A 15762-nucleotide genomic window follows, 5' to 3' on the forward strand; every position below is an offset into this window, starting at 1 on the left:
CACTTCTATGTAGAATTTAATGAATATTTTTCCTTTTACTTATATTTGACACTTATTTGCCATTGAGTCATTGCAGTGACTAAAGTATCAAAGTTAAAATAATAACGGTGATCCAAAATTTGTTTTATGCACAATTTATTTGCTAAAATCCGCAAAACACAGTCGAAGAACTCTTATGCAGCTCTATTCTTTATATTAAACTCGGAAATATGGACAAATGAATTTTAATTGTGTAAAAATGTATCTGTTTTACTGTGACAGGTAGCCATGCAAGCTCAGTGAATTCATAAAATCTGACAAAAGCTAATGACATTACGAAATGGCACTCTGTAGCGCACCACACCAGAGTATTTCCTGTCTTGCATCAGGTATTGATGTAAGTCTGTCTTAGGCCATCGGAATTAGCCGCATAGAGGTGGTGCACATCTTTCAACAACCCAGCAAACTGCTCCTCCTGTTAACAAACACACAAATGCAAGTGTTAATTATAACATATGCACAAGCTAGAATGAATGATGTGCACTTTTAAAAATATATATAAACACAGTGATAACTCACCAAAACATTCATGCGCTCTACTGCAGCCACTGCAACATTCAGCTTCCTCTCATCTTCCTCCCGCTCCTCTTCTATGACTCCAAGTCTACACAAACAAGTAAGGAGATACAGAGACATGACCCCAGCTGCCTTATCAGTACTTGCAGATGTACACATTTTGCCTTTTTTTTGCTTTATTTACCTGAAAGTTGCACTTGCTAGTTGTTCTTCACGGATGGCCAAGAGATTACGAAGATCCTGAACCTCTGCCTGTAGCTGTGCATTCTGGTCTTGAGTTAAAACGATGAAGTCTTCTAAGCGCTTGGCCATCTCCAGCTCACGCTCCGTCACCTGCTCCACTCCCATACGCAGCTCAGACAACTCTTGCGCATGCTATGGGATACCAAACCTTTGTCAAAATACTGAGGTATTTTGGTCACACTATTTACTCTGAGTATCCTAAAGGCCCTGGTAAACTTAGGGCACAGCCGTCAATTTCCAACATTTTCTAGTTCTGTTGCCAAAATAGCATTGAAATCTCTATCATGATTACTTGTGAGTAAAAAAAAAAAATTCGGACACCACATTATCCTAGTACTCTACTGCAGATTAGTAAATCTAAAATATGCACCTTGCAATTGGTTTTTACGCTGTATTAGGTGTTGAGGTAAGTAGCTACTCGTTGTGTTTATAGTACAGTTCCTCTGAATGACATAACATGATTGCTTTCCATTGTGTTTTTACCCTTTCTGCACTCTTCAAAAACATATCAGTTGTCACCTATGCCTTGTTTGAACCGAGTTGCACAGTTTAGTATAGTACAATATGGTACGGTATGGTACAGGTCACTCTTATCAGGCTTGCGTTTCCATTGCCACCAGTACCTATATTTGTTAGGCAGAGTGTATGCCAGAATGAAGTGATCAATGTGATTCTTGCTCTGCACTCTTTAAAAACATATCAGTTGTCACCTATGCCTTGTTTGAACCGAGTTGCACAGTTTAGTATAGTACAATATGGTACGGTATGGTACAGGTCACTCTTATCAGGCTTGCGTTTCCATTGCCACCAGTACCTATATTTGTTAGGCAGGGTGTATGCCAGAATTAAGAAATCAATGTGATTCTTGCTCTGCACTCTTCAAAAACATATCAGTTGTCACCTATGCCTTGTTTGAACCGAGTTGCACAGTTTAGTATAGTACAATATGGTACGGTATGGTACAGGTCACTCTTATCAGGCTTGCATTTCCATTGCCACCAGTACCTATATTTGTTAGGCAGAGTGTATGCCAGAATGAAGTGATCAATGTGATTCTTGCTCTGCACTCTTTAAAAACATATCAGTTGTCACCTATGCCTTGTTTGAACCGAGTTGCACAGTTTAGTATAGTACAATATGGTACGGTATGGTACAGGTCACTCTTATCAGGCTGGCGTTTTCCATTGCCACCACAGTACCTATATTTGCTAGGCATGGTGTATGCCAGAATGAAGCGATCAATGTGATTCTTGCTCGAAGAAGAATGTCACTTAGGTTATTTGCATATAACGTTTTGCTCAAGTTTGAATCATTTTAAATGCAAATAGCTCTCACACACGACAAGTGAACAGTCCAGTAAACAACAATTAAGGACACGGGAGTCAAACTCAGTTCCTGGAGACCCACAGCACTTCACAATTTAGTTCCAACCCTAATCAAACACAAGCTAATTGAGTCTTTCAGGCTTGTTTAAAGCCTCCAGGTATGTGTGTTGGGGCAGGGTTAGAACTAAACTGTGTAGGACCACCTGATTTAGGACAATGGTCTCAAACTCAATTCCTGAAGGGTCGTGGTTCTGCATAGTTTAGCTCTAACCACCTCAAACTCACACCTGCTTAGTAGTCCATATTAAGCTGCGGTCACACTGGACATTTCTCCCCAAAGACTTCCATTCATATGCATGCGAATGCGTCGGATCGAAAACACAAGTTCAGAGTATTCCCCTGCAGAGTTCAAGCCTTGTGAATTCTGATCTGTGAAATTGCATCACTTGACTGTGTGAGGATCAAAACATGACCTTTCTGAGCAGAAATTTAAAATATGGACCAATTGCTTGATTTTTTTAAATGCATAGTAATCTTGTTTAATCCCACCCCTTTTCGCAGCGCCGTACTACAGAATTTCGCAAGCACAAACTCTAGTGTGACCACAGCTTTAGTCTTGAACACTTTGATTAGTTGGATCAGGTGTGTTTGATTAGGGTTGCTGCAAAACTGTGTAGAGCTGCGACCCTCCAGGAATCAAATTTGAGACCTCTGATTTAGTACATACAGCAGATCCTGTTCTTGCTACTTGGCATGCGGCTAGTCGTCACAAGAAGAAAACAGGCTTTGTTTGAGCTTGGGTTGACCGTGGTTCATTGCTGCATGTCGTCATTGTATGCTGTCATGTCTCAGCTCTGTATTTAAAAATGGAGCTTCCTGTGTCTTCCTGTGTTCCCCTATTTGGAGGGTTGCTGCATGCTCAAGTCACGATTCTCAGTAAAACATTAGCATTCAGCTGCGAGTGTAGCTTCACTATACTGGTACTATGCTGTTGTGCCTGGTACCCTTATGAAAAGGTCCCAAAAAAGTGGTATAGTATGCTTCGCTGTTTTGAACTTCTGACAGTGTAGATGGACATAATTACGTACTGTACCGGTAACTCTTCTGTCTATTTATGTACAACATTAAAATACACTTAAATCAGTCAGTTTTTAAAGCATGATAAGCAAACTCACCTTATCCAAGGTGTTTGTCTCCTCTCGATCTTGCCTTCTTACTTGACAGGTCTCACTACCGTCAGGTTGTTTGATCCAGTGTACTTTTGCTGCTGCGGCGGCTTTGGATTTTTCGGGCTACATTCAAACAAAAAATACACATCAATGGATATATTTGAAAGCAGACGATTGCCAAAATGTTTGGTAGATTTTAACCAGTCATACTAACATTGCTTGGGGGTGAAATTTCTAAACGGTGATCTTGATTGTCGTCCGGGCACTGTGTAGGTAGCTCTTCATTGCTTGCCTGTCTCTTCATTGGTTGTCGCTGCTGCCTTGATGGTCTGTTAGGCACACTGAATGCCCTCTGCACCTGCCTCCGCTGACGTTCTTTGGTACATTGGTTGGGTTTCGAGTCTATGGGAAGCTGCTGCATTGAGGTTTGTAATGGACTGTACTTGGGGAGATCCCTTGGAGGTACATATATAGGCTTTGGCATTGCTTGGTTGCTGTTTCAGAAAGAACGGTTACACAGGTGAGTTGTAAGTAAAAGTAGCTTGCATTAGCATTGATTTCATACCACATATGAATATTGTGTATACTGAAATATAACTGCACCTGCTAACAGGAATCTGTTGTGCATCATGGCCAAGGAATTCTGTGATCTGGTTAAGAATTCTAGGCAAGGGATGTAGATTGTCTATTTGGTCCTATGAAAAAATATGTGTTATTGCTCATGAGCACATTGTTTAATAAATTAAGTAAGTAATCTCATGACAGCAAAGGACTTGTTTAAGAGACTTAATCTTTTGGTACCTGTTTCATGACAGAGATAATATCAACCAGGAGATTGTGAAGGACAGCTAGACGAAGAGGCAGGTCTACATAGCCGTCAAATCGAGACATGGTGATTTCACTCTCTGGATTAGAGACTTTCTGTAAGAAGTCTCGCATAGGCTCCCAGTGTTGTGTTAGAAAGTCATTCATGAAAAACATGTACTCCTCTTTTTCACCAAACCTGGTGGACATTGAGATGAAATGGTAATGTAATTATGCTAATTACAAGAGAGCAAACCATACAAAAAGTACATTTAGATCAGATATGACTTACAAGGTGAAGTTTGCAAGGTTTTGAATGACCTTGGCTGTTAAAGTAAGAGTGCGAAGGGTGTTTGTCTCTGGATAGGGTTGGGTAAGGCCAAAGAGTGATGGACTGAGGATCGCTGGGCATAAGAATCGAAGGAACAGAGATGCTGATATAAGACGTTGTCCAATGTCCTGTTGACCTCGATCCTCACAATCTGATACCCAACTGGAAAATATGTCATTCAGCTCTGCGGGGAATGACCTGTTTGCAGGCAGGTGAGAATAGAGTAAGTGGACATGGTAAATCTAGTCACTATTAACCCTTCATCTGTAGTTTGAATGACAGGTGATCTGGCCAATCATAACGCTAATATTCAGTGCCCCGTTACTGTCTGTCATTTTATCCAACAAGCAAAACAATCCAATTAACCGGGCATAGACGAAAATGTGAAAATGGACGTGTATGGGATGGCAGACAGCAGATAGGGATGTGGGGACTCAGTGAGGGGGACTGGTGGGTGGATGGGAGGTTGAACATCAGTTTGCTATGAGAGAATTGTGGTTTGAACCGTAGAGGGCTTATGCTGTTTTTTTTTTTTTTTGGTTCAGTTTGAATATCATTACACCCCTATTCTGTTCTATCACTATTTATTATAATATACTTTGTAGTGTGTGTGTCCATTTAGGTTGATCTTACTCTTGCATGTCAGTGATTCTTTTCACAACATCCTCACAAGTCTCTTTAAGATGTCTCTGGTTGATTGGTAGATCAGAGGGCGAGCATTTTAGCGGGTCTACCTCACAGTTCTCTCCTCCATTGTACAGTCTTGCTATAAAGTCACCTATGGGTGAAGGTGGTTAAACAGGAGATTAGAGGGGGGTAAAGTAGTTTCATAAGAAGATGCAACTTTCCTTACCAAGTGTGTCAATGAGATACTTCTGGCCCACCAATTTCATATATTCATCAATAGCTTTTGTAGCCAGAGTATTCTCCCTGAAAATCAAAGCCTCATTTTCTCCCAAGCGTTGAACTTCTGCACTACCAAGATCAATCAGGAACTCCTGCAAAAAAAAAAATGAAATGTTTAGAAATTTGAAGAACTCTTCTGCCCAGTCCTACTATTTCTGCTGTGCTAATTACCTTAGCTTTCCCAATGCTTTGGAGCACATGAACAAGTGCTCCAGCTAGTTCTTCTTTCTCCCGCACATTGAGAAGGGGTTCAAGACTGCTACACATATCCACATAATTCACAGTGACATACTCTGCAAATTCCTTGTACCTCTCAATAGGTAGAATTTTCAGGTTCTTGAATTTGGCCTTGACTCGAATTGAAGCCTGCAGTTCAACCGAATCCTTTGCTGTACTTGTTCCCGGGGGTTTATAGGCAACAATTCGATACCATTTCTCTTGATAGGCACGTCCTTTTATGTCTGCCAAAGGGAGAGCTACACTTCCTAAAGGATGCAGGGTAGCGTCGTCCCTGGAATGCCGTTTCTTCTTGGGGTCTTCACCTTTAAAGAGGTGCAGGGTGATCTGGGTGACAGGGGGCAAGTTGTCAAGTTCAAAAAATTCACCCCAGAACAACTGGCAACCTCCTGAAGTACCACCACTGCCGAACGCTCCAGATCCTCCATCAACTGCCTGGCTGGAGCGTTGGACAGACTTCCCTACAGCCCGACTACTTGTACGAGCAAACAGTGTACCATCAAGGTGGACCTCACAATAATATCTCTTCTTTGGGGGAAGGTCTTTTGCTTCATTGATCCAAAGGCACAGTGAGTTTTCAGTGCGCTCACAGTTGTCCTTTCAGAACACAAGAGTACAAATAGATAGCATTAGAATAAATAGAAATAATATAATTAAAATTGGATATTAAAATTGAAAGATATGCTATACCTTATTTGGATGAGCCGTACGACGCAAGTCCTCAATCCAGCGGTCTCTTTCTGCAGCTGAAGTGCACCCAAAGCAGTGGTTATTTTCTGAGTTTATAACCTATCATGGGTTGGATGTAGAAATACCCAGAAAATAGGGCATTGGTTTGAATTATGGGGTGTCATTTGAAACATAAAGTGTGTCCCAAATTGCATACTTATGCACTATTGTACGCCATTTTGTAGTATAAATAGTGTAAGTAGTGCATTAACAAGTACACTTAAAATACCTGGATGATGCCGTTAAAGTGAAGTGTGGAATGTTGGACACTTCACGCACTCAACAGCCGCTGCTTTTCTCATGTAGCGAAAGGGGTGGGGGTGGGGGGGTACTTTCGGGTGCTGATGTTGGATTACTTTATTTACTTTGGATTGTAAAAGCAAAATTCTCCACCTCCCGATGGTAAATGCGGTTATACCCACGGCAGGTATTATTTGGTAGTTTGGTCATTTATTGCACTAATCTGGCAACCGTCAAACGTCGTCTAAGTAAGTTTTCGCTCGATAAAAAAATTGTTAGTGTCCTATTTAGTACGACACTACATACATGTACTATGCCAACGTGATCTCACAGCAATTCGTAACTTTTTGATTTAGTGGCTAATTATGAATTCGTACAATTTAATACGATTTACTTATCACCCAATGATGGTTGGGTTTAGGGGTGGGGTTAGGTTAAGTTCCATGCCGCCTTTTAAAATCAAACAATTTCGTATGACAAAACGTAAAATACTTACGTTGTCTCTTGAGATCAGACTGACAATGCTGTTGAGTGTGTAAGTGCATACGTACATAGTGCATAGTGTGCCATTTGAGACATAGCTATGGTCTATATTAAAAGAAATCATCTATCTATACCCTTAAATAGTGTCTGAAACCATAGTAGATGTTCCGAAGTGGACTCGATCAATACCACAATACAAATTATGTACAACCAATGGCTTGTGAATACCCATAATGCACTGTGAGAGTTTAAGTGCCAAATGATTTTCGTGCCTGACAACAAAATGGGAATTCTATTGAGGTAAGCTTCTATATAAAGTACTATTTAATTAGCGTTTGTATACATGTCAGAAATCAAAATATGTTGTCACTAATAGAGACCTTGCTAAATGTTAAATAATTATCACAGGGTCTGACCAAGAAGTTGAAAATCTGATCCATCTGAGGAATTTATCCAACAAAGCACAAACAAAATGACATCCTTGAAGTGGACTATATTAGTGGACTAATGTAGGGAATAGTGAATGAGGGTGAAGGGTGCGATTTTAGATTCACTGTAATTTGGATTTCACTGTAATTCGCAACTGCAAGGTCTACCTGAAAACAGTACTTCTCCCCTAGAATAGAGCTGTGGACCGGCCTGATGACAGTGGTCTGGTCTGCACTCAGATTGAGGCTCTTTGCAGCACTGACTGGGATGGATAAAGATTCTTTGGAACCATACCTTGACAGAAAGTGTAATAGACTGGTAAGTAACATTGTATAACAAGTTGTTAGATTATACGTGTTCCAATTGAAATGAGACATTGTAACAGTTCCTTCACCTTGCAGCAACACTTAATCCTGCAGTATTGAGCTGGGTGCTGCTTTTCCGTTTATCATCACCCTGTAAGCGGCGCTTGATTAAACCCTAGCATGAGAATAAGAGGGAATGTCAAAGAAAGCCATACATCTAGTTTCTGATTGTACTGAATGTACTAATCTATACTCACTTTGACTCCGCCATCTTGCCCTTTTAATTTGGTACCACTTGAGGGGACCACAGGATCTGGGTTTAGCTCTAAAGAGTCAAAGAACACTTTCCATGACTTAAATTCTTTTGCATTGCAAATATCAAACATGTTTTAAAAGAAAGAGACATTTACAACAAACATGTTCATGTATGTCTTGTTTATTTCATTCTAATGGGAAAAAATACTGCAGAAACCATGGCAGGAAGCATAGTCATTTCCTTCCTCATGTGTATCAGATCAATAATTTCCAGTTTAACCGAAAATGTGTTTGTTAAATTCTGTTAACACAAAAACAGAGCAGACATTTGGGGTCTTATTTAATCTTTTTGTGAAAAATTAGCATTCCCTTAATCATCCATGTGCCTTTATGAAAGCTGGAAACCAGACAAGCAGAACCGTGCAGAGGATGCTCTCCCAATTTTTGGATTTACACGATTACAAGGGACAAACTTAAGGGTGCCATTATAAATCACAAATGCAGAAGTGGCAGCTCTAAAAAATGAGTCATACTAAGTAGGCAGTTTATTAACATGCCAATTAATGTCAGAGAGCTTGCACTTTGGCATGAATTTTAATAGCAACTTGTAGGATGCAAGTTATCTTGCAAAGATGGAAAAAGCACAACATTAGTGCAATCTTAAAAAATGACAAGAAATTTAACTAAATAAGCGACCACTCAATACAAAATTAAAGCTATAAGCTGTGGTACTAAAAACACTGAGCTTTTACAAGTATGCTCAGATTCCTTTCAACAAAATACAACATGCAGTGCATCAGGTTATAGACAACAGCCTTCATATTAGAGTCTTTAGATTGTGTGATGTTTCTAAACCAGCACTAAAAATAAGCACTAAAAGAGTTTTTTTTTTTTTTTTTTTTTTGCAGTACTGCAATAGACGAACCACAAAAAAACCTTTTCACTTCTTGAAAGGACCATTTATTTCTTAAAGTGAAAAACAATTTAAGGATGTAGAGAACTTTTTCAACATTAAAGAACCTTTTGAGTTGTTATAAGCAGGGTTCCCACACTTCTTAAATGTACTTGCATCTCAAACATATGGATTCAAGGTCCGTGAAAGTGCTCATATTAAAATGTTTATGGTGTTATTATTGTGCTTCTGTCATAAACAGAACTAAAAAATGACATTACATTTAAATCTTGTACACAAACTTTGACAAACAATGCACATTTTATCAATATTTCAGAAACCACATTTGAATATCACCAAATTTGACTCGGTCAAATTTTTGAAAATGACACATCCAAAACATCATCATTACTCTGACTTTTTAATGTAAATATTAAGTGTAAGTGCAGGCCCGTAACAAGGTGGTTCGAAAGAAACAAAGGTCCACAATTTGTCCCATACATGAACTCATTTGTCTTTAAGACAAGCGGAGGCTTGTCTTAGGCTTTAAAATCAAGCGGAATGCTCTGTTGCCCATCACACCGGTGTGACATCAGCTAATCAGTTTTGGCCAATGAAAACAATTATTTATAAAGAGTCCAACATCCAGCCGTGCAAGAAAACACGCAGTCTGACGAATGTGAAATCATCTTTTGCTACTGTATTGTTGTCAAAAATGAAAAACATTTGACAACTTTTATTCTAAATCTGGGAGCTTCTTCTTGAAATCTTAAAACCATATAAAAAAAGTTTTATTATTCAAAGGGCCTGACTGAGGATTGTTGAATGTGCTTGCCAGTTTGTTATTTGCCTAACAAATGACAATAGACTACAGTTTTCAATCAAAAACTTTAACAGATTCCTATTTTTTTCTAATGTAATTTGTATTTTAAAAATAAGTATCTATTCAGTATTTATTTCGTTATTCTAAATCTTTCTGAAATACTTTGGTACATTAAAAAGTGTGGTTATGTTGACCACCTGACAAGCTAATCCAGCTAGTGCTTAAAATATCACTGAATTAAATAGAAAATGAGGCGAATAACTGCAAAAAGGTCCACATTTTGAGAAAAAAGAACAACCCCTTTCATCAGGCTGGCTACGGGCCTGAAGTGAGATGTTAAGTAGGGACTTTCATTACGCTACATATGCTTGGAGAATAAAAAGGTGTTCATTTGAATATAATGATGCTTTAAAAAGTCCTTGAATCTGCTGTTCATGAAGGAGTGGGAACCCTGGATAAGATTCCATGTATTTTTTAAAGGCATTTTTAAATATTGCATTAAAATGTACACACTGTCAATCTTAATCTTTTAAATGACCATCTCTTAATATCTTTAGATATTTATGGAAGCAAAGAAACTCCCACCTAAATATGGATAATTATTTGACTCGAAAAATCCTAGAACGACTGAACTCAAGGTCAAACTCCACTACCCTCTTCATATAAAGAATCACAGCTTTAAAACATCAGTTCAATATTCAGTATCGACAACTCAATTACCTGAAAACGAAGGCCAATGTCAACTCAATTAAGCAGTCTGCAGTCTCCTTAGATTTGTTTTAATACTGATTGAATTTAACATGCATTACACTCGCCGTAAAAATAATTACACTGAATCAATTGTAAAGAGAAATTTAAAATTATTCTGCTTACCTAGTGCCCCTCCACATACTATCCAGCGCCTGAAACCCATGCTTTGGTGCAGCTTAGATTAATCTACCTCCCACTTTCAGACCATTAGTTCTTAAAATCCCCCTTTTTACTTTTAACATGAAGGCTCTGCATGAGTTAAAGTAAACTAGACAGCACAGCCCATCAGTCTCAGTCGTCCTCTGCTAGATGGAACACTCAGTTATGATGATATCTTCACAAACTCGAAGGAAGCAATTTTATAAGCACACGCACACACAACCACGTCAACCATTTCCTGAGTCAATATGTTATCTAGCTTCACTTTAGTCACTGGCAGAGAGTCATTGGCTAGATAGAGACAGACGATATACCTCTCATCTCTCAAAGTCATCTCCAGATTTGTTATTGTGGAAAGATTTATGTCGTTATTTCAGCAATGCGTCCTGCAGTCTTCCCAATGAGCTTTATATAAGATACATTGAAATAATAATTATGTACATTTGGGTTTTGGGGGGCTTAAATATGAACCACACGTATAAATGTGCACTGTAAAACCCAACAGTCAACTTTATCAAATTAAAGGAGTGTGGTTAACTTAAAATGTACTGTTACTTAAGTTAATTCCTCTCATTTAAAAACAGTTTTGAACTCAGTGTTGAAGGTAATAAGTTAATTAAATACCTCATTACTTCAACTTAAATGAAGTAAGCTCAACTTCACAGTACTCATATATATTCGTTTTCTAATTCAAACGGTTTGAGTTACCTTAATTCATTGGGTTTTACAGTACTCAGTTGGTTTGAATTCCATTTATTGGGTTTTACTGATCAAATTGCTTCGTATAGTCAAATGAATTAAGTTCACAGCACTCATAATGATTAGTTTTTGAACTTAAATGGTTTGTTGTAATTGGTTTCCTCAAATGGTTTGTGTTACCTTAACTTATTGGGTTTGACAGTGATATTATTGTTTTAGATAACAAAATACCAAACCAAACTGACCACTACCCCTTCACCTACCACCAAGGCATTCGAAATTATTCGAATTATAGTCAAAATTCTAAATTATTAACCTCCTGTGAAATTTGAATTCTTTTACCCAGTTCCTATTTCCCAGTTGATGTTTAACATCAATAGAAAACACAATAACTACTTCCACTGTATTAACTTTTTTCTGCTGGAAAGGCTAGTTTGTCTGTAGTATATATTTTTTGTTATGTATATATATATATATATATATATATATATATATATATATATATATATATATATATATATATATATATATATATATATAATTATTTTTTTATTACAACTGTCATGACTGAACTGAAGTGTCAATTTGCAACATTACACGTGGAATATTAAAAATATTTATATTTTAAACATGAATATTTTTAATATTAGTCTATAATATTAGCGTCCTTAATACATTTTTTCCCTATTGGCTGCAGAACAAACCACTTTTATCCAGTGACTTGCCTAATTGACCTAATTAATTCTTTAAATTGCGCTTTAAGTTTAATATGAACATCTGGCAAAATAACTAGTAAAATATTATGTGTATAAGTTAGTGCTGGGCAAAAATAAATTGTGATTAACATTGTTTTTGATGTGTGTGTGTGTGTGTGTGTGTGTGTACACACACACACACACACACACACACATATATATATATATATATATATATATATATATATATATATATATATATATATATATATATATATATATATATATATACAGTTAAAGTCACAATTATTAGCCCCCCTTTTAATTTTTTTTTCTTTTTAAATATTTCTCAAATGATGTTTAACAGAACAAGGAAAGTTTCACAGTATGTCTGATAATACTATTTCTTCTGGAGAAAGTCTTATTTGTTTTATTTTGGCTAGAATAAAAGACGTTTTTAATTTTTTTAAACCAAGTCAAAATTGTTAGCTCCGTTAAGCTACATTTTTTGTGATAGTCTACAGAACAAACCATTGTTATACAATAATTTGCCTAACTACCCTAACCTGCCTAGTTAACCTATTTAAGCCTTTAAATGTCACTTTAAGCTGTATAGAAGTGTCTTGAAAAATATCTAGTCATATTTTTTTATGTCATCATGGCATAGATAAAATAAATCAGTTATTGGAAATGAGTTACTAAAGCTATTATGTTTAGAAAAAATCTGCTCTCCGTTAAACAAAAATTGGGGAAAAAATAAACAAGAGGGCGTATATATATATATATATATATATATATATATATATATATATATATATATATATATATATATATATATATATACATACACATACATAGAAGCAAATCAAATTTGTTACAATGATGTTTCAATTTATAAATCATTTGTATGCATATCCACATATTTTATATCTAAATATTAAAAAAAACTATTTTATTAAATATATACATGCGTGTGTGCATTTACATATACAAAATAAACAAGCATAGTTCATTCATTCATTTTCTTTTCAGCTGAGTCCCTTTAATAATCAGGGGTCGCCACAGCGAAATGAACCGCCAACTTATCCAGCATATGTTTTACACAGTGGATACCCATCCAGCTGCAACCCATCACTGGGAAACATCTATGCACACTCATTCACACACATACACTATGGACAATTTAGCTCACCCAATTCACCTACACCACATGTTTTTACAAGAAGGTCGCTGGTTTTAGCCTTGGCTGGGTCAGTTGGCATGTTTTCTCAGTGTTCGCGTGGGTTTCCTCCGGGTGCTCCGGTTTCCCACACAAGTTCAAAGACATGCACTATAGGTGAATTGAACAAGCTAAATTATCCGTAGTGTATGTGTGTGAATGAGTGTGCATAGATGTTTCCCAGTGATGGATTATGGTTGAAAAAGTATCTGCTGTGTAAAACATATGCTGGATAAGTTGGAGGATCATTTTGCTTTGGCGGCCCCTGATGAATAAAGGGACTAAGCCAAAAAGAAAATTAATAAATATTTGTGTGTGTATGTGTGCTATCATGGCAAAAGAAAAAAAAATTGTTTCAAAATTTGTAAAAAAAATTATTATCATTTTTCGTCTTCATATTTAGTATGATCACCTATTTTTAAAATACATCATAATAAGAATTGGTCAGAATAAGTACGCTGCTTTTTTATTTTTTACATATATATGTTTTGCTGAATAATTTTTGATTATTCATTTTTGATCATTTTAACAACACGCTATTTTAAACACTACCTGTATATGAAATGCATTCCATTTCTATGTAATTCGACTTAGTTTGATGCGGACACCAAAATAACTCTCTTATCTTTGACACCCACAAACATTAGTTATTATATATAACTGATACTGACCAGCATGACTTCCGCTTATGTTCTGCAGACTGACGCTGAAGAGACAACTGCTGGCCCGGTTCCGCACTGTCATCATAGGCTGAAATGAATAAAAAAAAAAAAAACAATCATACACTGGCAGCATCAATCAATCCATCAGCATTTCCAAACTAACTTTGGCACGCATCCAGCATCTCAATCTGTTAAGCACAACGCCTCATCTTTTGACATTATTGAATGTATTAGATGTCCATTACCTCCTCTTCACGTGGGATAAGGATCTGTCCATCCTGAAGAAAGCAGTTGCTAATGTCCCAAACGGGAACTTCTTGTGGGGGGGCCCAGGATAGCCGAACAGGGTCTTGGAGCACATAATCAGGTTCACACTTTTCTTTGTTTTCACATAAAAGGAAAAATATGTCACTTTAAATATTATCAATAATAATAATTCATAACATTTATATAGCGCTTTTCTGGACACTTAAAGTACTTTACACATTGGAGAGGATGTTCTCATCCACCACAAGTGTGCAGCGTCCACCTGGATGACGCGATGGCAGCCATATTGCGTCAGACTGCACACCACACACCCGCTGATTGGTGGAGAGGCGACAGAGTGATGAAGCCAATTATAATATGAGGATGGTCAGGAGGCCATGATGGACAGAGGCCAGTGGGCAAGTTTGGCCAGGATGCCAGGGTTAAACTCTTACTCTTTTCGAAGGACATCCTGGGATTTTTAATGACCAAAGAGAGTTGGGACCTCAGTTTAACGTCTCATTCAAAAGACAGCGCTTACTGACAATATAGTGTCCCCTCCACTATACTGGGGCTTTAGGAAACACACAGATCGCAGGTTGAGCGCCCCCTGCTGGTCTCACTAACACCTCTTCCAGCAGCAACCTAGCTTTCCCATGTGGTCTCACATCCAGGTACAGACTGGACCCAGCCCCGCTTAGCTTCAGTGGGCAATCGTGTGAGAGTTGAAGAGAGCTAGCTGCTAACAAAACATCAAATGCCTAACTTTTATAAAGTTAACTTTTGGAACACTTATTAAATAAAGGTTCTTTATTTGCATTGATAGTTAAAGAGCTTTAAAGAGATAGTTCCCCCCAAAATTAAAATTCTTCCATTATTTGCTCATTCTCCACCTATTTGAGTTTCTTGAACACAAAAGAAGGTATTTGGAAGAATGCTGGCGCTCATTGACTTCCAAAGTATTTCTCCCCTAAAATATCTCATGTGTTCAACAGATGAAAGACTTGGTTTAAAACCACAAGATGGAGAATACATTATGTATTTTTCATTTTTGGGTGAACTATCCTTTTAAATGACGTAAAAGCATTATATTCTGGTAATAACTTTTATGAAGTTAACTTTTGTAACACACCATAAAATAAAGATTCTTTCGTGGCACTGACGCTTCCATGAAGAACCGTTAACATCCATGGAGCCTTTTTTATAGTGTATTTTTATTTCTTTTTTAAGGAAGGAAGAAAAAATAATAATAAACAAATATAATAACACATTACCATCGGGAACTTAATTGAACAGACAGGTCACACACTTCCTTACAGCTCACATTAACAAATACATATAAAGATCAGTTTACACAGTGTAAAGGCATAAGTACACTCCATTTCTCCCAATATTGCAGGTATTTATTTGTAGTTTTAATGAAAACGCATCCTCTCTATATTTTGAACATATTGAGATACAATATCTCACCATTCAGATTTTGTAGGGGGGTTGAGTTGTAGTCACTTCAGAATTACAATTTTATTGCTGTTTGCTATAAAGTATTTTTAATAAATACTTGTCTTTTACTATTAAGTTGGCTGCTATATTTCCCAAGTAAATGGTT

General features: G+C 37.1%; 1 protein-coding gene across 2 annotated transcripts in view; it reads right to left on the reverse strand.

The window, feature by feature from the left end:
- The window catches only part of rasal3 (RAS protein activator like 3), a 19649-nt gene continuing 3887 nt past the window's right edge, over window positions 1–15762 (reverse strand). The window contains exons 2-18 of one of the 2 annotated variants that reach the window (XM_087256512.1): window positions 14156–14289; window positions 13920–13998; window positions 8014–8081; window positions 7846–7931; window positions 7619–7745; window positions 6261–6359; window positions 5505–6167; window positions 5281–5425; window positions 5061–5205; window positions 4389–4625; window positions 4094–4295; window positions 3896–3987; window positions 3507–3786; window positions 3299–3415; window positions 740–930; window positions 559–643; window positions 1–454 (exon numbers count right to left, since the gene is read on the reverse strand). In XM_087256512.1, the coding sequence (XP_087112638.1) occupies window positions 365–454; window positions 559–643; window positions 740–930; window positions 3299–3415; window positions 3507–3786; window positions 3896–3987; window positions 4094–4295; window positions 4389–4625; window positions 5061–5205; window positions 5281–5425; window positions 5505–6167; window positions 6261–6359; window positions 7619–7745; window positions 7846–7931; window positions 8014–8081; window positions 13920–13998; window positions 14156–14289 (2840 nt within the window). In that variant the 3' untranslated portion in view covers window positions 1–364. Of the gene's footprint in view, window positions 455–558; window positions 644–739; window positions 931–3298; window positions 3416–3506; window positions 3787–3895; window positions 3988–4093; window positions 4296–4388; window positions 4626–5060; window positions 5206–5280; window positions 5426–5504; window positions 6168–6260; window positions 6360–7618; window positions 7746–7845; window positions 7932–8013; window positions 8082–10599; window positions 11402–11442; window positions 11752–13919; window positions 13999–14155; window positions 14290–15762 lie in introns of those variants that run through there. The other variant, XM_087256513.1, reaches the window with a different exon arrangement.

Source organism: Danio rerio, chromosome 6 (genome assembly GCF_052040795.2).
Source record: "Danio rerio strain M-AB ecotype USA chromosome 6, GRCz13ab, whole genome shotgun sequence".
NCBI lineage: Eukaryota > Metazoa > Chordata > Actinopteri > Cypriniformes > Danionidae > Danio > Danio rerio.